The sequence below is a fragment of the Typopeltis vanoorti genome, chromosome 13, assembly GCF_054136105.1.
Source record: "Typopeltis vanoorti isolate ZY-2024b chromosome 13, IOZ_Tvanoo_1.0, whole genome shotgun sequence".
NCBI lineage: Eukaryota > Metazoa > Arthropoda > Arachnida > Uropygi > Thelyphonidae > Typopeltis > Typopeltis vanoorti.
This window is the reverse complement of record NC_143561.1, coordinates 52,113,646-52,141,462: the sequence shown is the minus strand read 5'-3', so window position 1 is coordinate 52,141,462 and position 27,817 is coordinate 52,113,646. Positions and strand designations below refer to the sequence as shown.

Below are 27,817 nucleotides of genomic sequence, written 5' to 3'. Positions count from 1 at the left end.
AAACTTCTTTTTGAACATCTTGAGCTATGTTGAAATACCTTTGGAAAGACATTTAATGGTCCAGAGAAATGGAAATTAGAAGAAGCTAAGTCAGGGCTGTAGGGGTGGATGCTCCAAAATGTCCTTTGATTGCATTACAGCTACACAAAAGTATAAGCAACATTGTGAGTGGTACACTGTCTTGTGACAACATCACACCCTCTGCCAAAAGTTGCATACATTTGTAATTTACTGACAGAACTCAGCAAATTATCACAAATATTCAGGACAACAAGAATGTTTCCAAGTCAGTGAATCCCATTTCATTTCCAGGGTGTGATATTGCATCCACATCTCTCCTCCCATTACAATGTTATTCAGAAAGCCTTCAGTGCAGTAATGGTCAGCATCTGAAGACGTCTCTGTACATGTTATTTTGTTTCAGTTTCATCTGTTGTTTTGGGCATCCAAAACAACAGATGAAAACTCCCTCTTTTCAAAATGCAAGCTTCTAATGGATGATCTCATGCAGTCTATTTGGACAAACCAATTTCTATAATGATTTCTCAAATTTTCTCTTACCTTTTTACCAAAATACTCTGCTCACGCTACACATTGTTTTCATCCTTTTTTTTTTTTTTTCACAGTCTACCACTTATTAATTTATCACAAATGCTCACATTGCCATGCTTAAATTCATTACACACACTTATTTCTTTGACACTGCATTTTTTTCCATAGACATACTTGATGAATTTTACTTGCTATGGCCTCTTTTGTAGACAAAGATCAGGTTACAAAATACATTTAAACACAATCTGTGTGTCTCTAGTAGCAATGCCATTATGGTTGCAATGCCAGCCATAAATAGTCATGGCAGTATTATCAACACCATGACAATTTACAGAATGTGGCTTTCAGTTATAAGCAGGTTCGTTTTTGCTCGCTGAATTTCCATGGTAGCAGACAGCATGTGTTAGTTTCTTTATTTTACAAACATATTTGCAAGGAGCCTGTGTAGCTCAGTGGATGTGGTATTTGCAGACAATGGCACTTGGCCGTTGTCTGCAAATACCACACCCACGAAGGAAGACTTGGTATCGAGTCTAGTCGGCAACTAGAGGAAATTTTTCTAAGTCTTTCTTCGACTGGTTCCAGAGTTAGTCAATCTCTGGCACAGGCAAGCGGATTTTTTTTCTCCTTGAAACTAAGGTTTTTCGTCCCATAAACTCAAGAAAATCGACCGTAGAACCCACACTAATTTAGATATTAAATATATTGCGTTAGGGTTAGGAACTGCGAGATGGTGGCACTTGTTGAGCCATTCTCTTCACTGCATGCCACTTAATTAGTGATAGCCTTGGGCCAGCTATCTCTGATTGGGTACCAGTGGAGATTGAACTGCCCACTCAATCTCCGAAAGTTAGATAGGGCTAAAACGGCCTCGCCTATTCCCTATACGAGAATAAAAAGGCGTTAGCTCATTTTGATTTTTTTGATTTGCAACATTTGTATTCATTATCAGGACCGTATTTATGCACAGGCACACAAGGCTCTAGCTGCGGGGCCCAAAAAAATCTGGGCCAATTTAAGGACTCCAAACAACGAGGAAGAAATCCAGAGCACTCTAGTGCCTCGGGTCCCACCTGCCTCATGGAAAGTGTAAGTACAGCCCTACTCATTATATTAGTCATTATTAACATGTTCCAACATAAAATTAAAAAATAAATTCACATATAGAAAACACAAGGGGAAAAAAGTCTTATTCATTACATTATTGCTGATAAGGAGAATATCATAATGATTTGTATATTTAAGTTTTGTAGATCTATAAAAGGCATACAACAAGTTGCCAGGAGAAAAGCTTTTCAAAACACTATAGTTATGGTGGATAAATGGAACACTATACAGATCAACACTTATATATAAATTGTGAGTCTTGTATTGCTTACAAGTTGTAAGTCAACAGTTAGAATTGAAGGAAATGCTGGAAGGTGATTTGATGTAAAATCAAGTGTAAGACAAGGATGCCAGCTCTTATTCTTCATCTGTATGCATTGCATTAGGAAAGAAAATGGTATTAAACTTGATATTAGAATCAGAGATTCAAACTTAGTTCTTTGCTTTATGCAGATGATGCTGTACTTCTAAACATATTCACTGCAAGTCTCCAGGATTCCCTAACTGAAATGAATAACTATTGTAATAAATTTGGCATGAAAATCAGGGGAAAAAAAAGTGAAAATAGACAAGAACATAGAAAACTTCAGTTGCTTCTCAGTGGAGAACCTATATAACAAGTAAAATATTTCTATTTAGGTATAGTTTTTACTGAAGATGCCAAATTAAATATGGAAATAGACAAGAGAATAAGCGAAGCAGGTATGGTGAGGAGCCATTTGAATAATTTTATATGGAATAAGAGAAATCAGCTAAAATGACTAAACTATCATTATAAAAGGCCATGTTCAAACCAGTTTTAAGTGAGAGTCGAGTTAGAAATAAAGCATTTAACCAAAGATTAGATACTACATATATGAGAGTTCTGAGAAAAATTTGGGACCTGAACATATGACATCAGTGGCAGAATCATATAAAAAATGAAAATATTTGGAAGGAACTTGACATTGTTAGCATGCAAGAATGTGTGAGCAGGGCTAATCTAAGGTTATATTATCACTTATAAACAGAATGGGAGAGGAAAGGTTGCCAAAATAGGTTTTTGATGCCAAGTCGGCAGGGAAAATAAAGATCTAGATGAATTGATTCAGTCAGAAGTGCCTTAGATGACTGAAATGTTAGATACAACATTGTGTATTGAACAAATAATGGACTAATTTCAAAGAAAATTGTTAATACGAAATACTCTATCATTTTTCTGATATTCAAAACAAAGACCCTTTATTAACTGACCTTTGCATGTCGAATGACTTCTAGAAGATGCCCATGTAATTGTACTCGAATTATCCGATCCTTCAGTTATCAAACTTGTCATTCTGATAATTGAAGGATCAAATAAATGGTAGAGTACTGTAATAATGTAAACTTAATTGTGCAATATGGTCATAGCAGCTTATACACCCCATAAAGGTGCACATCAAGATATGATGAATATCTTCAGATTGGTGTATGATTTAAGCAAATAGGATATTTTGGAATGGGGATCTAAATAGCAGAGTAGGAAATGATTATCAGACATACAGAAATATTTTAGGAAAATTTGGAGAAAAGAGTAAAGCTAATAATAATGGCAAATACTTGTTGTATTTCTGCTCAGGACGTGGACTGGTTATTACTAACACAATGTTCCAACATAAAAATGTGCATAAATTCACATGAGAGAAGAGGCAAGGAATAAGAAAAGTCTCATTGACTATGTTGTTGTATAGTGATGTTTTCTCACTGATGCAGGACTCTAGAGGATTTGAAATTGAAAGTGATCACCATTTAGTCTTGAGCAGGATAAAATTGAATTTCATATTGAAAAGAAGAACATATAAGAAAGTTTTAAAGCAAATAAAAGTTGAGCAGCTTTCAGATGTGAACTGTAGACTAAAATACGCAAACATTATTCAAGAAAAAATGAAAGAGTTTGAGAACAGGAACCAAACCTTGAAGATATAGTTGCAAGCCCTGAAGAAAACCTTGATTGATTCAGCAAGAGAGGTATGTGGTGAGGTTGTCTTCAAGGATAGAAAAATCAGAACTTCATGGTGCACACAGGAAATTAAAGAGGCAGTGAAGGAAAAGAAGAAAGCATTTCAAAAGTTCCTGGCAAATAAGTCAGACTTGTGCTCTTAGAGAATACAGAGACAAATATAAGAAAGCTAAACACCATGTAAAACTAGCTAAAAAAAGTCATGGGAAGACTTTGGCAAGAACATAGAAAATAAATATCAGGAAGGTAGCAAAATGTTCTGGAGGTTGTTGAAAAAGCTCAGAAATGGAGGAAAGAGTGCTGTAAAAGGAATTAGAGGTGATAAAGATGGCATGAAAACTCGAGGAGAAAAGATATCCTTCACGTATGGAGTAATTACTTCAAAAAATTGATAAATGAAACATGCAGTGACAGCATAGTGGTAAAAAATTCATGAAGTCAGGAATACATATCCATACTTGAAGTAGAAAAAGCCATCAGAAGTCTGAAATGTGGAAAGACAGCAGAAGTATATGATATTAGACCAGAAATGCTCAAGTATGGAGGTATAAATATCTTGCAGGGGTTGCACTGCACAGTTCAGAAGGCCTTGATAGAACAATGAATTCCAGGTAATTGGAGTAGAGCTCATAGAACCCATATACAAAAAAGAGAAATAAAACTGAATGTGCAAATACAGAGGTATTTCCCTACTAGTGTACTTGAGAAACGGTTGAGAAGGATTGTGGAAGAGAAGCTTGGTGAAGAACAATCTGGATTCAGGCCAGATAGAGGCTGTGACGATCAGATTTTCACTTTACGACAAATAAATTGTGGGAATATAACAGAGATCTGTATTTAAGTTTTGTAGACCTGCAAAACTTATGAGAAGGTTCCAAGAGAAAAGCTATTCAAAATGCTACAGTGGAGCTTTATTTCAAGCAATACTTAGTCTTTATTTGAGTTGTAAGTCAGTTAGAATTGAAGGAAATACAGGAAGATGGTTTGATGTTAAATCTGGTGTCAGACAAGGATGTACATTATCCCCTCTATTATTCATTATCTATATGGATCACATTATGAAGGAAATTGGTATTAAACCTGATATCAAAACTGGAGATATTAATGTCAACTCTTGGCTTTATGTGGTGATGTTATACTTCTAAATAAATTCGCTACAAGTTTGCAAGATTCCCTGACTAAGTTGAATTACTGTTGTAATAAATTTGGTATGAAAATCAGTAATAAAAAGACAAAGACAATGAAAATTGAAACTATCAAATGCATCATGAATGGAGAACGCATTGAATAAGTAAAACATATCAGCTACTTCGGCACGATTTTTAGTGAAGATGGTAAATTAAATATGGAAATAGACAACAGAATCAACAAGGCTGGTTTGGTAGAAAGTCAATTGAATAAATTTATATTTTATATTTAAACATTAAATTAGCTGTATATATGTTAGTGTTCAAACCAATTTTAACTTATTGATCTGAAAGCTGGGTTAGAAATAAAACTCTTGACCAAAGACTAGAGACCACAGATATGAGAGTCCTAAGAAAGATTAGGGTTGTGAACAGATGGCATCAATGGCAATATCATATTAAAAATGAGGATATTGGGAAAGAAATTGACATTGTTAGCATCCAGGAATGTGTTAGCAGAACTAATCTCGGATGGTATGGTCACTTAAACAGAATGGGAGAGGAAAGATTAACAAAACAAATGTTCTCTGCCAGGTTTGCAGGAAAAAGACCCAGGGGAAGGCCGAGATATAGGTGGATTGATACGGTAAAAAGTGGCTTAGAAGACAGAAATATAAGATCTGATAATGTTGGAATCTTGACAGATAACAGATTAATTTGGAGTAAAAATGCTGATAGGAAGTTAGTTATTCACATAGTACTATCATAATATCCTGTACATGTCAGGAATTTGATGACGATGGATATTTGGAAGTGACACCTGGTTTTCTTTGAGATAAAATGAAGCTTTTCTGGTGAACCTGAATAAAAATGAGTAACATATTGCAAAGAAAAATGTCTTGTTTTCAAAAGAATCAGAGTTCGGCTTTCAGATGTTTCAGCTGTATATTAAATTACACAAGTATTATTTGTGAGAGCAAAATGAAAGTTTGAAACAAGAATGAAATCTTAGCGACCGAATGCGAAAATCTTATGTCTTTTGAACATATTAAGAGAAATGGAATTAAACTAATGAGAACACTGTTTTATCTACTTTTTTTGTAAAGAATATAGAAATTATATGCCATTTTGAAACAAATGTTTTTGATGCAAGAGTAGTAAATAGCTTGGAAATTAGAAAAGAATACCACACAAGGAGTTAAAGATCACAAAGTGCCTTACTGCTGATTTAGTCATTGCTTTCTTTGGATTTTACTATTGGTCCTTGTAGGTTTGATTTTTGTTTTCAAAGTTTTTTATTCTCCAATGATATTTATATATTTAAAGTCTACAGTTTTCCACTGAAGGGTGCTATATTCTTATTTTTTTTTAAAAAATTGTAGTGTTTTTTTGTGTTTAAACTTTTCATTTTAACTCTCATGTTTCTCTTATTTAGAACCAAATATCATAAATGTATAATTGAACAGCAGTGAACCACATATAGAGTCCTGTGATACACCACTAGCCACCTGCCCACTCCTTGATTTGACTCTGCTTGAAGTCTTGATGTGACTCTTCTTTCCTGTGATTTAATGAGTTAACTAATGAAAGTTAGCATAAATGAATGAAACAGAATGAATCCTTACTTTTAGTGTTAATCATCATTCATTTAGTTATACATCATTCATAAAGCTCATCATTCCTTTTTGCATTTGGACCAATTACAGCCAAGTAATTTGGCTTCTTATGAACCTGATAGGAGTAGCAGTGTACTGCTTCTCCAGGAAACACATGCAGCTTCAGGAGAAGAACTCTGATTTATTTAGGATCTACATCATCTGAAGAAGAGGTATAATTCCTGGTTTTTACATCATTGCAGCAAACATTAGCAAGCACATCGAATAGTGACATATATTCCAAATGATATGGAATATATGCATTTATTGAAATTAAATACAGAAAACAACATCCACAACTGTTACTATCAAGGTGGAAGATACTAATATCATGTGTACAAGTCTGCAGTCTCTTTTTGGCCAAATCAGATCCTTTTAATTACAGATCATCCATTCTTTTTGTGTTGCACGGTGATCAGCATTCATTTTAGAAATTATGGATTTTATAACCGTGTTATAAATAACTATTTTAATTTTCCGGCATTTTGACCTTCATATTAAGGTCATCATCTGGAGTATACACAAATGAATGCTGATCAAGGACAAGCTGAGTTACATTTTACACAGTATGCTAAAGAGAATATGATTTGATCAACAGTTATTCTACTGGCATGACCTCTAGTGAAAATATACAAATAAAATTAAAAAATTAATTAATTATTTAGGATCTACATCAAGCTATATTCTATTTAAGATAACTTTAGAGAAACATTCTTTCATATAGATAGTATTCTTACAGTAACAATGATGTCCTAATTTAACATGTCTAATATGATAATTATTATATTAGATTTAAGATTCTGGATTATCTACCGTCCTGTTTATAGCTAACTCTTAGGGAGAAAGGTTCTGTGGGTAGAATATGTGCCTTCCATATCCTCGGGATTTTTAGACCATCATTATTGTTAAGATTAGGGTGGTTGATAAGAATCTCTCAGGAGTCCTTAAATGTATGAACATGTATGAACATAAGTTCATACATGTTTTGGTGTGATGTAAACAACTGGTGCTTTTCCCAGTCGATTCTGTGTCAAGTGTTCAGGACATGATCAGAAAGGCCAGCTTCGCCATAGTTATTATTTTGAATGTGTTGTTTATGTTGCTTTTTCTGGTAGGAATTGTGTATCCTGTTTCCCCTATATGTGGTAGATTACAGGTGCAATAAATACGGTATACTCCAGGGTGGGCCAGTGGAGGAAGTGGGTCTTTGAGTAAGCTTTTTAATTTTGCGATGAGTTGAGAAAGCTTTTTAATTTTGCAGGAGGTTAAAAGTTGGCTTTAAGGTTGTATTTCTGTAGTATTCTGTTTATTTTTAACTGATGTCCCTTTAATGTAAGGAATGGTTATAGTTTTATTTTAGTCTTTGTTCATCTTTGTTCTTTAGTGAGGTCTTGTAGAGAATTTTGTTGATAGTGTTTTGTCTGTAACCATTTTTTAGGAAAGTATTGCTGATAACTACTTTAAATTCGTCTTTAAGCACTTATTCATTGAAGCAAATCTTCAAAGCCCTGTTTTTTAGAGTATTAATGACACCTAATTTTTGTGTTGGGTGGTAGTAGGAGTTTATGTGTATATATTGGCCAGTACGTGTCGGTTTCTGGTAAGCAGTGAAGGAAAGACTGCCAGAAGGAAGATGTGTGACAAGTGTATCTAGAAATGGAAGAGTGGTCTGCTTTTTGAAGTGTGTTCTGACAAAAAAAAAAGAAACAGAGAGAAAATTTCACTCTCTCAGTCTCTCTCTAGTGAGACTGAGAGAGTGAAAGAATGCAAGAATGAAAATGCAGAAGTAAGTGATAAGGGAAAGATAGGAAGTATGAATGAGGAAAAGAAAGTAAAGTGCAGCAGAATGAGAGGAAGCAAGACTAAGGAAGCAACGGAGAGTGAAATTGCCGGAATGCAAGATTTGAAGAAAGAGTTATTCAAAATGAAATGAGGAATATGTGAAGTAATATTAGTGATTTAGTGAAAACAAATGAAAGTGTGCAAAAGAATAGCATGAAAGAAAAAAGGGTAAAAGAGGTGATGAGTGATTCCAGAATAGCAGTGTATGGAGATTCCATTGTTAGAGGATTGGTTAATTAGAGAATTCATAAGGTCTGCTATCTAGGAGGGAGAATGAGCACGATAATTCATGCTTTGGACATGAGGAGGAAACAAGCAAGAGAATTAGTGGTGGTTGTAGTGACAAATGATGTAAGTGAATATAAGGAGAATGCAAGGGCAGATATCAGAAGTTATTGAGGAGATTGAAAGATAATAGTGTGGTGGAAGAGGTTGTCAGTGTGTTGCCGAGGTATGACAATGATGAGTTGATATGGAGAGCCAGAATGGTATACTGGCAGAGCTGTGTCACAAGAAGGGAGTACAGTTTATGGATGTATAACATGTATTTCATGGAAGAATGGAACTGTACAGATGTTGCAGATTGCATCTGAATGGCTTTGGAGTGAGTGAACTGGAGAAACTTCTTAGATGGAAGTGCAGTGTGATATGAAAGCAAGAGATATGAAATAATAGCTCAGCTGAGTGATATTGAAGAGACTGAAGTGCTTGGCAATGGAAACAATAGTAGAATGAGAAAGGAGAGAATGGGAATGCAAGAGGAAATGGGTGTGGGGAGCCTGGGTGGAGAAGGAGACATGGCATAGGGAGAGTGTATGTATGGGTGTTGACCAGCATGGAAATGGAATAGATTGGGATGCAAGTGGGGTAGTTGAGCCTGAACAGATATGTGGTAAGTGGTAATAAAGGTGATTGGGCAGGTGTGGTGGGAAAATCACAACCAACAGATGGATTGGGTAGCACTAGTTATATATTTAAAAGTGAACTGTTGTGTTTATTTACAAATGCTAGGAGTATTAGAAATAATGGTGATGAAATTGCTTCACTGATTGAGTTTATTCACCCAAAATATCATCTTCAATTAAACATGGTTGAATGAAGATAATATCGTAACGGGAATAGAAATTGATGGTACAATGTTTTTCACAAGGATAGAAAGGACAAGAAGGGAAGGGGGAGTGTTGCTGATAATAGCAGAGGAATTATGTCCACATAAACAAGACATGAAAGAGGGAAATAGTGGCAATGTGGTCTGAGGTGGAGGGTTGACAGGAAGAGATATTTAGTTGGATGTTGCTATAGGCCAAGGAATATGGAAGGTGGTGATGAAGAAATTTATAAGCAATTAGTGAACATGGAAAGGAAAGGATGATTATCATGGGTGATTTTAATTAAGGTGGCATAGATTGGAATGAAGAGATTGCATTTGGGAATAAGGAAAATCATGTTGGAGGCTTAATGGATTGTATACAGCACTCAGAAAGGATTAAAATAGAATTTAATACTTCCTATATTTCATCTCAGTCACGGAGACATGTTCAGGGATTACAAAAAAACTAATGTAACATATACACAAATACCACACAATACTAAGCCCAACCGCATGGGTGACACTGAAGTCCTATCTAGGTGGAGCGCCCTCTAAGGGCGGTTGTAGGTTGCCTGGAATGTAAGGAGGGAGCTCTGATAAGTGTTTCCCAAATCTTAGGAAGCTTAATGCAACCATATTTATTAAGATTTGGTTGATTTCTGAGAGCTGCTTGGAATCAGCAGCAACTCTCAGAAATCAACCAAATCTTAATAAATACGGTTGCATTAAGCTTTGGGAAACACTTATCATCAGAGATCCCACCTTACATTCCAGGCCACCTACAACTGCCTGTAGAGGGCTCCACCTAGATAGGACTTTAGTGTCACCCATGTGGTCGGGCTTAGTATTGTGTGGTATTTGTGTATATGTTACATTAGTTTTTTTGTAATTCCTGAAGATGTCTCAGTGACTGAGACAAAATATAGGAAGTATTAAATTCTGTTTTAATCCTTTCTGAATGCTGTATACAATTCATTAATCCTCCAACATGATGTCCTCACAGCATAAGGAAAATGAATTTCTTGAGTTCTTGAGAGACAACTATCTCAGGTAATATGTAAAGGAGGGCATGTGAGAATCGAGAGTTTTGTATTTGATCATTTCATCAGAGGATGTAATTGTGAGTGGAGTTTCGTAATTCCCTCCAGTTTGTGAGAGTGATCACACCGGTTGTGGCTAGCCATATGATGGCTTCTGTGAGAAAAGGATATATGTGGAAGATATATAATATGAGGCTGGTGATTATGACAAGCTTAGGAGATAGCTTTAAGCTGTAGCATGGAATGAGGAGTTGAGCATAAGGAAATAAATGCTGCTTGGGAACCACAAAGAAATGCATAACAACATCAATGTTTGAATGTATTCCAAAGTTCAAAAAGACTGAGTAAGGTTATGTGAAAAATGAATGAATGAGGGGATTAAGCATAAATCTTGAAGAAGAATGCAAATTACAGATATGCTTCATCTTTTACAAATCAGTACTTCTTCACCCCTTCTACACGGAGCATCATATTCCCATCCACCTGTTTTCTCTAATACCGTAATTAGTTCTCTTCCAAATTAATTTATTTATCAAATCTCCAATATTGTCAGATCGTAAATTTTGGTTTTGAAGACACTACTCATGGCAAGAATCCACTTCTTAAATGTTGATGGTCTTTTTTTTTTTCTTCTTTGCATGAAAGACCTGTTTTTATATTCGGTTTGAGCGACCTTAGATTAGCTCTGCTCATACAGTGGTGAAGGCTAACAATGGCAGGTTCCTTTCTATTATTTTATATTAAATTTGTCAGCAAATTTTCTGTAGAACTATATTTCTGGTCTTTGTCTTTGATCAGTATCTTATTCTGATAAAACGTACTGTTGAACTGGCTACCATCACCTCTCCACTTTATACATTTTATGAAAATTATGGATACAACTACCGTGTTAGAACAAAACTTTAGTTTAATATAAACCAAAATATACACTCGACGTTTCAACCTTCAGATTAAGGTAATCTTCTGGAGTATACGTATATATACAAAGAAACAAGCTGCACTACAATCTACATGGCATGCTAAAGTTACTGATCATTCGTTAAAACTATTTGCCTATCCTCTGATGTTAAAAAAAAACAACCTTACATCAAAGCTAGAGTCCTGTTATCTATTAGGTTACAAAGTTAACTTAAGCTGGAGAGTAACATAGTCATATAGAAAAATAATAAATAAATAAAAATAAAATCACCCATATAAGTATACATATAGTAGCAAGGCTTATACGTTGGTTAGATAACTGGTAATTAGTTTACGGAATTAACAATGCATATAAAGTATATTAATTAAAGGTAACTTTAATGAATAACTTCTATATTTCGGCAAAGTCACATTGCCATCTTCAGGAACATAAAGATATGGTATGTGCACGCAGGCACTAACACAAAGCAAATGAGGAAGAAAGCAAGAAACTAATATTGTTCCTAAAGTCCTAATGGTGTCCTCTTGCGGGCTAATTTGGTAGTCTTGGCAGTTGGGCTGATGTTCTCATAATGTAAGTCTCCCAAATTTGGGGTAGTTTCATGCACCCAAATTTGTTGAGATTAGGAACGTTTTTTAGAGCTGCTGAAGATTCTTTGAATAATCTTTCGTATTTAAACTTGCTGCGATGAATTATTTTTGTTTTCTTCCAACGAATTTTATGGTGGGTATCTAAGGCATGGTCTGCCAGCCCAGAGCGGCTGTACTGGTGAAACCGGATGTAGTCTTTGTGTTCTGAAATCCTGATATTTGTTGTTCTGCCTGTTTGGCCAAAGTAGGACAATTTGCAGCTGCAAGAGACCTGGTATACACCAGGTAGGTAGGTCTAGGGGAAGTGGTTGGTCTTTGGTAGAGTGGATAAGGGATCCCAACTTTTTATATGGTTTGTAACAGGAAGTAAGGTCATTTTTTGAGGATATTGGTTATTTTCTCAGAGGTGCCCTGGATGTAGGGGATGGTGATAGACTTGGTGTAATCTTTATTGTGGAGGGGGGGAGGGGGGTTGTGGTTTACAGGTTTTAGTATTTTTTGGATTTTTTTGGGGTCATAGCCATTGGCTAAGAAAGTGTTGAGGATGTGGTTTAGTTCAGTAGTCAGGGCCTTGTCATCTGAGCAGATTAATTTTGCTCTGTTATATAGTGTTTTTATAACCCCATATTGTTGTGAGGGGGGGGGGGATTGCTGGTGAATGTATCTGCCAGTATGGGTGGGTTTTCTGTAAACAGAGAAAACCAAAGATCCATCAAGCTGGCGGGTGATTAAAGTGTCTAGGAAGGGGAGGGTGTTGTTTTCCTCTTTTTCTAAGGTGAACTGGACTCTGGGGTGTTGGTTGTTTAAGTGTGTTAGGAAGGAGTGGAGTGTGTCTGAGCCATGTGGCCAAATAGCAAACACATCATCCACATAACGAAGCCAAATAGTGGGTTTTTGTGGGGCGGAGTTTAAGGCTTTCTCTTCAAATGTCTCCATAAAGAAATTGGCCAAGGGTGGGGAAAGTGGTGAACCCATGGCTGTCCCCTCTATCTGTTTGTAGAAATAATTCATCGCAGCAAGTTTAAATACGAAAGATTATTCAAAGAATCTTCAGCAGCTCTAAAAAAACGTTCCTAACCTCAACAAATTTGGGTGCATGAAACTACCCCAAATTTGGGAGACTTACATTATGAGAACTTCAGCCCAACTTCCAAGACTCATAAATTAGCCCGCAAGAGGGCACCATTAGGACTTTAGGAACAATATTAGTTTCTTGCTTTCTTCCTCATTTGCTTTGTGTTAGTGCCTGCGTGCACATACCATATCTTTATGTTCCTGAAGATGGCAATGTGACTTTGCCAAAATATAGAAGTTATTCATTAAAGTTACCTTTAATTAATATACTTTATATGCGTTGTTAATTCTGTAAACTAATTACCAGTTAAGTATACATATAAATTGCAACAACTGGTATTATAGACTGTGACCAATGAAAGATGAAAAAATTGCTTAGAGTCCTAAAGTCAGGGTTTGTTGGAAACTAAGTGGGCTGAATGTGTGCCATCCAAATTCTTTGGATTTTTAAGTTACCTTTATTATTATAAGATTAGGGTGGTTGATCAAAATTTCACAGGCTCTTTAAATTTCCATTCATATCAAGTTTTTGTATGATGTAAAGAACAAGTACTTTTCCAATCAATTCAATGTAGGGTGTTAAGAGTGTGATCTGAGAGGCCTGCTTCACCAAAATTATTATATTTAATGTGTCATTTATGTTCATTTTTTTGGATAGGGAATTATACGTCCAGTTAGCATGCCATGTAGATTGCAGTGCAGCTTGTTCCTTTGTATATATATATATATATATGTATATGTATGTATGTATGTATACTCCAGAAGATGAACTTAATGTGAAGGGCGAAACATCGAGTGTATATTTTGTTTTATATTAAACTAAAGTTTTACTCTAACATGGTAGTTGTTTCCATAATTTTCATAAAATGTATTCTAATCACCGTGTAAGCATGAACTAAAGCACTCACCACTTTATCTTAAGACTGTAAGAACATTAATAGCTGCTGATCAACATTTATTTGCTGTCCAGTTTCAAACTTACTGAACCAACTTCCCATCCTATCCTTTCATTCCATCCATCTCTGTTTTTTGAAATAGCTGCCCTCCCACTCTCTAACAAAGACTAGCCTATAGCCATATAAACTCATCAACTAAAGAAGGATGTATCATTTAAAGTTCCTTAATAAGTTTTTTTTTTTTTAACTTGAATCCCACCTGCAAAAAGGTTGTAGACTTATTTTACATCAGTATTGTATTCTTCTCTGTTATCAGGAACTGTTCCCATGTCAACTAAATGTCTCCAGTAAGCATTGTAGAGATCTTACACCATATGACAAAAAAATGTCTACTTCCTAAAGACATGTACTGACATCCATGCACGTTGTGTGAATTTAATTCATGGCATCTGGATTGGAGGGGAAAGCTCAGCTATAACCGTACCTGATTATAGATTTTAGTGCATTATAGCTTTTTTATAGATTTTGGGACTGCTATTTAAAATAACTTCCAAATGGTTCAGCTGTATATTATTCCCATTTCCCCTTGCATGTTAGGCCCAATGCCCTGTTAGGGTGAACGGAGTAAATTATTTTGTTTTGAACCTAATTACTGCTTTGATGGGGGTTGTTTAATGCTATCTTCATAATGTATTGTGGATGTCGATTGTGGGTGTTCTTGTTAGTTTGCATGTTTTATGGGTTGAAAAACCTAAGTTTCTGGAAGGAAAAGAAGTCCTGCCACCTTGGTATGAGACTATCTAACTCTCCTTAACTTGAAAAGATCTCAAGAAGCTTCTTTGCATCTTAGACATGATTTCAACCCAGGTCTTTCTGACCAAAGGGCATTGTTAAAAGTGATTGAACTATGGAAGCTCCTTTATATTATTATTTATATTAAACATTGTATTCTTATGTGAAGTATATGAAGGTTTCCCTCAATTACTTTTATAGTTATTAAATTAGATCATCTGATATACTTTATTTAGTAGTGACTAAATTATGTATTTCTGACATCTAGGCCAAATTCTTGAAGCATTGTGGAAAAGATGATATATGTGAAAGTGATCTTCATGTTAATGCAGAACTTAACTTGCCCAGGTAATTTTTGTACCTCACATCTGAAATAATTTCATATTTAGTAAATCTGTTGAAGGTTTATTTTTCACTTGCTTAGATTATAATAAATTTAGTTTAATTCTTTATCCAAGTGTGAGCAAACAAAGTTTGCGCCTGAAAGTATCTTCAGGACTGGGTTAAGGTGGTACAACACCAGGGCAACTCGTTGCAAAGGTGGAGCAAGATACCAACACTCCTATCTTAGTATCTCCTATAATGCAAAACACATCTCCTTGCAGATATGTCTAATGTTATGCATTAAGGGAAGGGCCACTACCCAGACTAGTTTCGACCTTTATTGAAGTCGAATGGGAGTTCATGCCTTTCATCACTGGCCTCTTTAGATTTAATAAAAGTTGTGCTGAGAGTCAGCCTGATAGTGAGAGAGGAGGAGAAAGATAGAGTGGATAGTAGTAGATAGTTAAAAGAGGCCTCAGTCGATCTACTTGGCCTGACTTAAATGCCCGCACCAAGTAGATCTCCGACATTATCTCCCTCCATCCGTTCTTTTCAGCTTTCCTCGGTCAGTCACCTCTTCAGATGACTGCCCGAGGAAAGCAGGGAAAAACAAATGAAAGAAGCAACACATGAAAAAGGAAACTGGTAGATAACATTAAAACGTACATATAACAATTTGTAAGACAGAACCAAAGAAATAAGAAACTAGGTGAATTTCGGAATTTCAAACTGAATGATCAGAAGAACAGGGGAAGAGCCTGGCCTGGGTGATGCAGCCCACAAGGAGCTGCACCGCCTCGATGTAGGCCTTCGCAGCCCAGGTTCTCAGGGTACCCCCTCCTGTGTGGAAAAGACCTTTTCAAAACAAAAATTCTAATTTGAAAGAGAACAAAAAAAAAGGACCTTTTTTTTTTTTTTCTCCCTTCGGCAGCTGTATGCAACAAGTCGACTGACTTGTCAGCGTGTTAGGCAGGGCTTGAATCCTCCTGCTTTCTATTGTTGTGGGTACTAAGGATGTGATCATATAACTTATCTCCGTGGGAGTAGTTTAGCATTCCTAGGCCTCTGTACAATGCTGCTCCCACGTCATCCTTTGCATCAATAAATTCTTCGATTTGTTCTGGAGTGATTTCGTCTATGTCTTCGACAAACATATCATTCCACTCTGCGCTTACCACTTTAGGCCCATTTTTCCCTGTGAGGATAAGTAGGATATCCCCGAATGTTTCTATTCCATTTCGTAAAACCTTCGCATCCTCGGGGAAGTCTTTTAGCAGATGCAGTATCGGTGCATTGGCTTTTGCATAAGGGTACTTTGTGGGTTCTGCTGTTACTTTTCCAGTTTCAACTACGCCCGGACTCCCTGGTTTTGGTTTTTTTACATTCCCTTCTTCAGGGCTGCCTGGCCTTTTTTGTGTGGTTTCTTCACTGTGAGTTTCCATTTCTACTGTTTCTTCTGCTGTTGTTTCTTCAACCACCTTCTTGCTGGTGGTTCTGTTTATTTTCTATGGTGACAGTTTGGTCATTGGCTGGTTCCTCCTGCTTTGAGTCTTTCCTGGCTGCTTCTACAGTTTTGGCTGTAGGTTTCTCTGTTGCTTCAATTTGCGATGTGGCAGTATTATTCTTTGTTGCTGCCCTTTCATGTGCAGTCTTCAGGGTTGGGAAGTCGTTCTGCTCCATGCCACTGATATTGTTTTCTGGTGTTGGAGTGTTGGGCGTGATAGTGCCTCCCACTCTTTCGGCATGGTTTCTGCTTGGACAGGTGTCCACTTTGTGGTCCTTGTTGCCACATTTTAAGCAGGCCGACTGGCATTTCTCCAATGTATGGCCCGTTGTAAGGCAGTTGCGACATTTCATTTTCGGGCACTGAGCCCCGAGATGCGTGAGGGCACCGCACTTAAAGCATTGTCGCTTTACGCCAGGGTAGCTAACCATTACCCTGGCCGATCCTATTTTGACGAAATTCGGAATTTCTGCCTTCATCATGACAGAAAAAGTGACTTCTCCTGACTTCCATTGAGGGAAGTCAGCATCCGTGCCAATTTTTATATCCCGCATGGCTCCCCATTTCGAGAAGACTTTAGTGATGATGTCAGTGTCTTCTTCGAGATATTCAATTGGGAAACGATCTATTCTTACACTTTTGGAAAGATTTCCTACCACAAAAGGATGAAAAACTTTTCCCTGGCACTCGACTCCTTTCGGTAATTTTTCTCTAGTTGCAACGTTAGTGCATACAACTTGAAACCTTCCCCCCCCCCCCCCGTAAGGGGTAAAACCAGAAATGTTGTCTGCCCTGACATAGTTAATTATAGTCTTCGCAAACGTCCTCTTCTCAATATTAGCATCAATTTCGAACCCGAGGGTTCTTACCCTCGGTAAAACCGAAGACATTATTAGTTAAAGAAAGAAAGGAAGAAGACTTTCCAAGGATAGTCTATTCCTATAAAGTAGCGGAATGCCGTGTATAGGCCTAGAAAACCCACAAAAAGAACAAGGAATCTTACCAAGGCAGGACCCTGTTGGTAGCAGGACTTCAATCGGAGCTCTCTTTTCGGTTCTCGTAAACTGTTGCTGGAACATCGAGCTTTCTCTCGAGGCGGCTGGAAACAGGTCTCTTCAGTGGGAGCCAGGCCCAAATGGAGATATCAGGCAGAAGCATTAGCAGGTCATCTCTGCCTATAGGAATTGCCATTTGGTGTGCCACCCTTTTTTAATAATTTACTCTGGATTTAGAGAAAGATGTTGAAGGTTTATTTTTCACTTGCTTAGAGTATAATAAATTTAGTTTAATCCTTTATCCAAGTGTGAGCAAACCAATAAAGGTCGAAACTAGTCTGGGTAGTGGCCCTTCCCTTAATGCATAACATTAGACATATCCGCAAGGAGATGTGTTTTGCATTATAGGAGATACTAAGATAGGAGTGTTGGTATCTTGTTCCACCTTTGCAACGAGTTGCCCTGGTGTTGTACCACCTTAACCCAGTCCTGAAGATACTTTCAGGCGCAAACTTTGTTTGCTCACACTTGGATAAAGGATTAAACTAAATTTATTATAGTAAATCTGTGTTATTCCATCTGTTGTAAATTTGAGCTGCATAACCAACCATTGTACAGAACCATAAGTGATTCAACAATTAAACGCTTTCATTTAGAGTTTATTTGTTTTAAATATTTTAAAACTAATTAATTATTATTGTTATACAGTAATCCCTTGCTTAATGTGCCCCCCCCCACCTCGATTAGTCCATTTTCGATTAGTGCATCATTTTTTTTCGATACCCAAATTCGATTAGTGCGCCTATATTCATCTTAAAAATAAATGTTACAGATTTTAAGAATTTTCTATTTATACATTTTTATGGCTAACTAGTTTAAAAAATCACTCACTAGAATGAAATAATTTAGTTACTGATTTAAAACATTTTACAAAGTTATTTTTAATGGCATACTACACAACTTCCATGTACACTATGTATACTATGTTCCAAATTTTTAGCGCCAAAATTTATGTTGTCTGCTATAGTAATTCGAGACCTTTCGAAACTTCTGCGCATGTCACAAAAAGGAGAATCCATTCCGATAATAGGGTAATCCAATCTGTCTTCTGGGATGAGTTGTTTATTATTACACGTCGGAAAATTAACTTCTCTTTTATGATCATTGTAGTTTTTAAAGTGGTAACTCCGTAACAAGTGCCTCCGTAGCGCAATTGGAAGAACGACGGTACGTTGCGCCCTTCTATTAGAAAAGGCCTAAGTTCGATTCTCGTCATGATGGGCGGAATCTTTATATTGACTTTTTCAATTGAAGGTGAGCTAGCCGATCTCATACGGAGGTAGCAGGGTTTTCCTCCCGGAAACTCGGGTTTTTCATCCCATATACAGACAAATCGGCCCTTCAGAACGCGCAATTTACAAGACAAAAAATACTTGTGATAGTGGTTGTAGGCAGTAGATGGCATTGATGTACGTGATTGGTATTCTGTGTAGTAGTGGAGACGGAGAGTTGTACACAGAGCCGGCGCTAGGGTCTTTGCCGCCTGCATGCAATGTCTATCTAAGCATCCCTGTAATCCGGGCGTGTGTGGTTCTTTTACGATAATAAGAATTTTAATTATTTCAAATTTCTTAAATAAATTTTGACAGAACAGGCACACGTTGGTTCACTAAACGTAACGAACGGGGGGTGTTGACTAGGCAGGATAATCGTTAAAAACCAGAATATTCAAAAAATTCTCGAAAGTTAAAGCAAATTTTGATAAAGCCACTTCATTTTAATCGTTGAATATAATGATACAGGGATTATACATAGCCTTCTCACCGACTCGAATCGCTAACAAAATTAAAATGAATTTTAATTATAGTTAAAATTTATTTGAACTAAAGTTTAAAAAATTTTTAATAATTTTTATAAAGTGGAACTATCTTTTACGAAAATAAAAGAAACTCGAGATAGATGAGAAAATAAGAAAATAATTCAGAAATAATTAGAACATTTAATATAAGTATTCAAAAAATAACATCTTTACAGAATAACAGAAAATAAATTAAATTACATAAATATACTTGAAATTATTTTAAATTAAAATTTTAGGGTTTTTGATTTCATATTCATAAAATTAGAAATAATGGTCTTAACGTCTAATTCCACACATATATCATTTTCGACGCCAAACTAACAAGCCTTTTTTTGTGACATACTTGTTCTTAAGTAGGTTTTAATCAATTTCAACTTGGAAAAAGAACATTCACTGCTCGCTACACTAACAGGTATGGTTAATAGTATTCTTCAAGCAACTGAAAAGTTATTGAAAGATAAATTATTGGACACAATAAAATTAAAAGTATCGAAAGGGTTTTGAATATTTAAATTATCCTTCCGAAAAATATCCCGGAAAGCACATGACTTGTCATATAGTTCTACTGCCTTTACGTCTTTATTGCTGCCGTCCTTCAAGAGAATCTCTAAATCATCACAATTTTTTTCGTAAATCTTTGTTATTAATTTGTAGTAATCTATACAAGAAATTTAAATTATCATATGTCTTTAGTTGTTCAAAACATTCTATTAACTAACACATTGCAACATCTAGAAGTGTATAAAACACATTCACTCTAAATTTATCTTCTGGCGATTGTGGCGTTTTTAAATTTTTATCAACTTCCTTCCATTTTAAGAAATTTTTGATGTGAGTTAAACTAGTCTCATGTCTATGCAAAGTTTACTTACATTTCTCCAGTCGTTATAACCTTCTACAAAACTACTTGATGATTCGGTAGGTGCGAAAAGTTTGCAACAAAAGCAAAAAACATAATTTAAAGCTTCGGAATAAATGAGCCATGTTCTTGGCACGAGCTCACCGTTTTCCATTTTTCTATTATAATACGTATTGCCAAATTTATGACCATATGTATCTCTGGGATATATTATATTTTTCTTTTGAACAAGTCCCATTTCAATTAAAACAACTCGTAATTTTTCATCACTATTTCCCCATTCACCTGGATCTTCTAAATTTACAGACTAACAATGTGTTAGTTTCGTGGTCAACTACAACTAAATCTTCTCCTAACTGTTTTTCACTTAAATTGTGTCTTGTTTTCTTGTTCAATAGTTACAATAGTACGTTCATGAAAACTGGATGATGTGCACGGTTCATCAACTCTAATTTCTGATGTATCGAGTTGGTTACAATCTGCATCAGAATATTTTAACAAATTTATTAAGAGCCCCAGTTTGTTTCTTAACATCCGCTTCTTTTGCAGCATTAACGCTTACGATTTTGTGCACCAGATAACTTTTTTTAAATTTTTGATTCCATTTCTATTTTATACCCACAAGATATTATTACACAACACGACACAGACGAAATAATAGTTTGCACTGCGCTACTGTCAGTAGCCTACCGAGATGCCTACCACATGACTGGTTAACTAGCAACAAATGTTTTGTACGAAAATTCGATTCTGCACATAAAAACCGTTTTCACCATTTCACTTTAGATAGACTGCAGTTGACACAACATTCTGTAGGCATGCATTTAGCCTGCTCTCGCTGCAAAATTGTAAACAGCCGGCTGATCAAAGAGGCAGCAATATACAATTTTTTTAAATTTTTATTCGGTGTATCCAGCCTTATTTATTTTAATATTGATCATTCTAAGAATTTTTGTTTTCATGATAAAAAATTATGTTTCTTAAAAATGAACTTATGAACGGTTCCCCGGCAGCAGCCCCCCCCCCCCCTTCGTAGCGGCGCCCGCATGCTGCTTCTGCCGACCCTGGTTGTACAGTAGGTATCCTCCCGCGATGAGTCTTCGGACTCCTTGGAGGTGTCATGAATAATAATAATAATAACTATTTTGCTTGTATAACAGTTGGGAAATTTTATTTATAAAGCACGTGATTTCATGTGTTGGTGACCAATTCGTATGTCCTTCATTTCTTTCTCCCCTTCAATAATAATGTCCAAGAGTTAATTAAATCTTATTCTGAAGAATTGAGTGATTCTGACCTGCTAAATTTAGATGCACAGCGGAAAGATCCCGAAGAATATTAAGAAAGTTTAACCACTGATAGTCAGCCAAAAGAGATTTCACAGAAACAATTTGAAAATATTTTTCATACAATCGATGTTTTTAAGCAGCAATGATGAAGAGAGAAGCAGTAAAATTTGCAGAAGAGTAAAAGAGGCAATTGGACCATACTGTCGGTTGTATGAAAAAAAAGAAACAAAATGTCTGCCAAACTACATTAGCTCAATTCTTTGTTAAGAAGTAGAATAATAAAATTTATATTTTATTATATTCTTTTATAAAAAAAATTAAGGTTCATAAAAGAAATTTGAGGAACGAATTATACTTTTTCCCATAGGTTATTATATTCGATTGGTGCGTTTTCGATTAATGCACCTGTTTTAAAGAATGTATTAGGCGCACTAATCCAGGGATTGCTGTATTTTAATTTAAGCCTTTTCTGTAATTTTTGAATCAATTTCAGAGTATGCATATGGGATGGAATAGCAATGTTCAAGCTACTATGACAGCACTACATGATTAAATGCACATTCTTATTAATTTCCTATCAACAATTTTCATCCAGATTTAGTCTATTACATGTCAGCACTTCAGTGGATCTGAGAGCTGGGTCAGAAGTAAAACACTTGACCAAAGACTAGAGACCGCAGATATGAGAGTCCTGAGAAAGATTAGAGGCGTGAACAGATGGCATCAATGGCAATATCATATTAAAAATGAGGATATTAGGAAAGAACTTGACATTGTCAGCATCCAGGAATGCGTTAGCAGAGCTAATCTCAGATGGTATGGTCACTTAAATAGAATGGGAGAGGAAAGATTAGCAAAACAAGTGTTCTCTGCCAGGTTGGCAGGAAAACGACCCAGAGGAAGACCAAGATATAGGTGGATTGATACGGTACAAAGTGCCTTAGACGATAGAAATATAAGATCTGATAATGTTGGAGTCTTGACAAGTAACAGACTGATTTGGAGGAAAATTGTAGATAGGAAGTTAGTAATGATGTAATTTTTTCATGTAGTACTGTCATATCCTGTACACCCCTTGAGGGTACATGGCAGGAATTTGATGATGATGATGATGATGAATATTTCATACTTCTACAACACTTCTGACTGAATCGATCTACCTACACCTTAATCTTTCTCTGTATTTCCTTCCTTCTTGGCATCAAACACCTGTATTGCTAACTTTCCTGACCCATTCTATTTAAGTAGCCATACTACCTTAGATTAGCTCTGCTCTTTCCAATATCTACATTTTTAGAATGATTCCACCATAGACGACATCTTTACATGCCCCTAATTTTTTTCAGAACTCTCATATCTGTGGTCTCTAATATTTGATCAAGTTCTTTCTTTCTAACCTAACTTTCAGATCCATATCTTAAAACTGGTTGAAAACAATATGTTTTATATCTAGTTTAATATTTTGGCTCCCAAGCATGCCAGCTTTGCTTGCTTTGTTTTCTATTTCCATATTTAATTTGCCATCTTCACCAAAAACTATGCCTGAATAGCTGACTTTTTTTACTACTTCTAGAAATGTTTTACTACTTCTATAGTTCTCTATCGAGAATTCAGCAGAAGTTTTCTATGTTCCTGCCTATTTTCATCGTTTTGGTCTTTTTATTGTTTTCATGATGTACTCTGTTTAGGAGTACAACATCATCTGCATAAAGCAGAGAGCTAGGTTTGATATCTCTAATTCTAATATCAGATTTAATATTACTTTTTTTCATAATGCAATCCATATGGATTCCATGTAGATTCTAAGATTTTATTTTACACCAAATCATCTTGTGTTCTGCCTTACAACTTAAATATTATTATTATTATTATTACACCCTCTATGAAGTTGACAGACTCATCATGGGAGGTCCATTCAACTGACAACATATTTATCATATAGAATCTTAAAATCCTTAGAACTCCTTGAACAGAACACATTCTGGTAATGCATTCCATTCACTGACAATTCTCCATGTCAAAAATCTACTCCTTACACCCTTCTTCACCACACTTTTACATAACTTCCAGGAATGACCTCTAGTTCTTTCCCTCTCACCTTCTACTCTTTTTATAAACCCCTCTGGATTAATCTGATAAAATTTTCTCACTAACTTAAATGTCTCTATCACTTCTCTTCATCTTATCCACCAAACTCTGCAATCCACATTTCTTCAGCCTCTCTCCATAGCTAGCATTCCAAACTCCTGATATTATCTTAGTCACTTATCTCTGGACCCTTTCCAATGTCTCCAGATCACATTGAAAACCAGGTAACCAGATCTGAGCAGAATAGTCCAAGTGTGGTGTGATCAGTGCCTTATACAGTGTCGTAACCACTTCCTTATCCTTGCATGTTAGAGTACTTCTTATCATAGCAGCACTATGATATGCGACCTTTGCAACACTAGCAATATGCCCTCTAAACTTCAGTCTATTCTCAACCATCACTTCCAAATCTCTAATTTCATCAACTTCCTGCAGTATGTCACCATCGATAGAGTACATAGCCTTACATTTCTGCACTCCAAAATGCAACAGCTTGCACTTATTGATATTAAATTTACAACCCCACTCTTTTGTCCAATTAAAAAGTCTATTCAAATCTTCCTGAAGGGATTCAGCATCAGCAGTACTACTTATAATTCTTCTCAACTTTGCATCATCAGCAAATAACTGAAAATCCCCAGTCAGTCCACATCATATATTGTTTACAAACAAGTTAAACAGCAGGGCCCAAGAACAGAACCCTGGGGCATGCCACTGGTTACCTTTCTGTTTTGAGACACTGCTCCATCATACTCAACCTGCTGGTATCATTCAGAGAGCCAATCTCTGATTCATCTAACCAATATACTTTCAATCCCCATCCTCTGCAGCTTGTACACCAACTTCATGTGGTAATCTATCAAACACTTTTGCAAAGTCCAATGTTCAATGGACCCTCGACACCGCAAGGTAAAAGAGGGTATAAAGAAGATGAGAAGAATATCATTGTATATGATTCTCCGTTATCTAACATACTCATCACCGTATCATAAAATGCAAATAAATTATTAAACAGGACCTACCCTTTACAAATCCATGCTGACCATCATAAAGAATGCTATGTCCATTAACCCAGTTCTGTATTCTATTCTTTACCAAAATCTCCAACACCTTGACCACAACTGACTGCAGTTATACAGACTGGCTTATAGTTGGAGACCTCTGTCTTAGAACCATGCATGTGGAGTGGTACTATTTTGCCTTCTATCCACTCCTTAGGAATCCTACCCACTGCAAGACTTGCATTAAATAACTAGATCAAGGGCATAACCAACTGTGGTGCGCAATTCTTAAGAATATGTGGTGATATATCATCCATTCCCACATCCTTTTCGCATCTAACCCAACCAACATCTGATACACCTCTGTTTCTTTCACTTCCAATTCTCCTAATACTTGCCTCTCTTCTATATATTGTACTGGATTATTTATACCAGTATGATATACACTGATAAAGTGCTTGTTCCACTATATCTTTTGAGTCTGCTGCCATGACTATCCACCAGTGTTAGTCTGCCATGATTATTCTACTGCTTGCTTGTCATGTAGTGGAAAAATTCCCTTGAGTTAACCTTGGTCTGATGTATGAGAGCCAATCTGCTCTCATACACCTTTTCTTTCTTTACCATGCCCGTCACCTTTCTAGCCTGCACTTTATACTCTTCATGGATCTGATCACCACCAACTGTCTTGTACCTCCTCCATAATATTTTCTTTTCCAGCACAGCTTGCTTGATTTCGCTGTTCATCCATTTCACTCCCAATCTATTTATTCACTTACCCTTGGTATGCAGTCATACATTGCTTTTGTCAGATACTGCCTTGTCACTATATATGAAGTAAATGGAACATTATGAAAAGCAATACATAGTGTTTTGAAATACTTTTCTCTGGGCACCCTATCATATGCCTTTTCCAGATCTACAAAACTAAGTACAGATCTTTGTTATAGTCCAATGATTTCTCAACTATTTGTTATAAAGTGATAAAGTGATCTTGACAACTTGTATTTGGCCTAAATCCAGCTTGTTGTTTTCCAAGTTTCTCTTCCACAATTTGTCTCAGCCACTTTTCAAGAATGCTTGCATCAATCTTACCTGGAACACTTACTAGAGAAATCCCTCTGTAATTGTCACATTCAGCTTTATTCCCTCCTTTTTTTTATGGATGGGAATTATGAGAGCTCTATCCCAATCATCTAGAATTTGAGCTTCTGACTAGGTTCTCTGAATCATGCAGCATAGCCCTTGCAAAATGTTTATATGGCAGTATAGATTGGAAATGAAGAGATAGCATTTTGGAAAACTTTGAAGACATGTTGTTCATATGTAAAGTTCCACAAGCAGTCAGTGCTAAATCTCCATATTTCAGCATTTCTAGTGAAATATTATCCACTCCAACTGCCTTTCCACATTTCAAGTTTTCGACGCCTTTTTCTATCTGAAGTATTAATATATACTCCTATTTGCATTCCTCTTGAAAATTTTCTACTACTGTTTTGTCACTACTTGTTTCATTTAATAGTCTTTCAATTACTCCAGACACATTCATGATGTTCTTATCTTCAGTTTTCATGTCATCTTTATCATTTTTGACTTCTTTTACGGTACTCTTTTTTCCATTTTTATGCTTTTTTAATTAGCCTTCAAAATCCTCCTTTTTGATGTTTATCTTGTATATTTGTGGAGAGGGTGCTCGTGAGTCAAGCGTGGCAGACGTGTAAGAAGAGCTCCAGATTGAGATAAGTATTCTTGGAATAATTAAGTATATGTGAGTATTTGTTTGAATAAGAGCTGCTGTAAAAGTTGTGCGCTACCAGTATTATTAGTGTGGTGGATTTTCATTTGCCTAAACTTAATTACGAATTCTTTATTATTATACCTTAGAGTAGTAACCGGCATCGAAAATAACATGGTGGTAGCTTTGTCATTCCATGAATTTAATTTAGACTTCAGTCGTTTTGTTGTGAGGTGTGTTATATGTATTCTTTCGATTACATAAATGATTTGTGGATGTTTAGGGCAGATGGAAGGAGGGTGTGTGTGTGAAGTGTGACCTGAACGAGGAATTGATGAATGCAAATATGAAATTGATGACAGAAAGTGTTAGTAGTGAGAATGTCGCGGGGAAAATGAATGCACGTTTGAAAGAAAAGGATGGTGTGAAAGAGAGGTGAAAGAATGATAAAAAATCAGTAAAAAAGAAAACGAGTGATTTAAAAACCATAATGGATGTTAAAAAGGATGAAAGTGAGGCGAGAGTGGTGGAAGGAAACGAAATTGAGAGAACGAATGAAACTGGAAATGGCGTGATCCAGGAATCGAAAGTGGAAAAAATCGAAAGAATGAATGATAGCAGAAGTTGGACGCATGTTGGACCGAAAGTACAGAAGCACAGAAGGATGAATAAGAGTGAAAGTGAGACGAGGGTGTTGAGAATTAAAAAATTAGAAAGATTGAATTATAGAGAGAATGTGAAGCGAAATTCGGAAGTTGAATTGGATTGGATGAGGAAAGAGATGACATTAAGAAAATTTGGGTAAAAACTATTAAAACTGATCATGATGGCACGAAAGATGAGCGAATGTCGTTATATGGCGGCTCCATTATTAAAGGTGTGCTGGATGATAGGATGCACAAGGTATGTTTTCCAGGCGGTAAAATGAGTAGAGTGATTGAGGCATTGGATATGAGGATGGAGGGAGCAAAGGAGTTGATGGTTTTAATCGGCACGAATGATTTGACAGAGGACAAAGAGCAAGTCAGATTGGATGTCAGGAGGCTGCTTAGAAGGATAAAAGAGAATAGTGTGACAGGAAGGGTAGTCAGCGTGTTGCCTAGGTATGACTGTGGTGAGATGAGGCAGAGTGCAAGGATTATGAATGATATGCTGGCTGAAATTGTGAGGAGACTGGAGTACAGTTTTATTAATGCGTGGAATGAGTTTGAAGGAAGAAGTGAACGATGGGAGCGATGGACTGCATTTGAGTGGTTATGGTGTGAGTCGCTTGGAGAGACTGCTGCTGGACGGTTGAGAAGTGATTAGAGTGAGAGAGAATGAATCAGATCAAGTGGAAAGTGATGTGGAAGAGCAGGAGAGTAAGACAGGAGAGAGATTGAAGAGGTGGTTATGAATGAGGAAGTGAGTGGTGTGAGTATAGAAAATGAGGGAATGGGTGTGCAAGAGGAGCAGGGAAATGGGAAGGCTCAGGGTGGACGGGTACACAGCGTGAGAAA

At 36.3% G+C, this 27,817-nt stretch overlaps 1 protein-coding gene across 1 annotated transcript in view; it reads left to right on the top strand.

Moving 5' to 3' along the window:
* The window catches only part of LOC150100151 (integrin alpha-PS1-like), a 573,942-nt gene that overhangs the window by 246,371 nt on the left and 299,754 nt on the right, over window positions 1-27,817 (top strand). Inside the window, exon 15 of the mRNA XM_090402382.1 lies at window positions 14,931-15,010. Within this exon, the coding sequence (XP_090258508.1) occupies window positions 14,931-15,010 (80 nt within the window). The remainder of the gene's footprint in view (window positions 1-14,930; window positions 15,011-27,817) is intronic.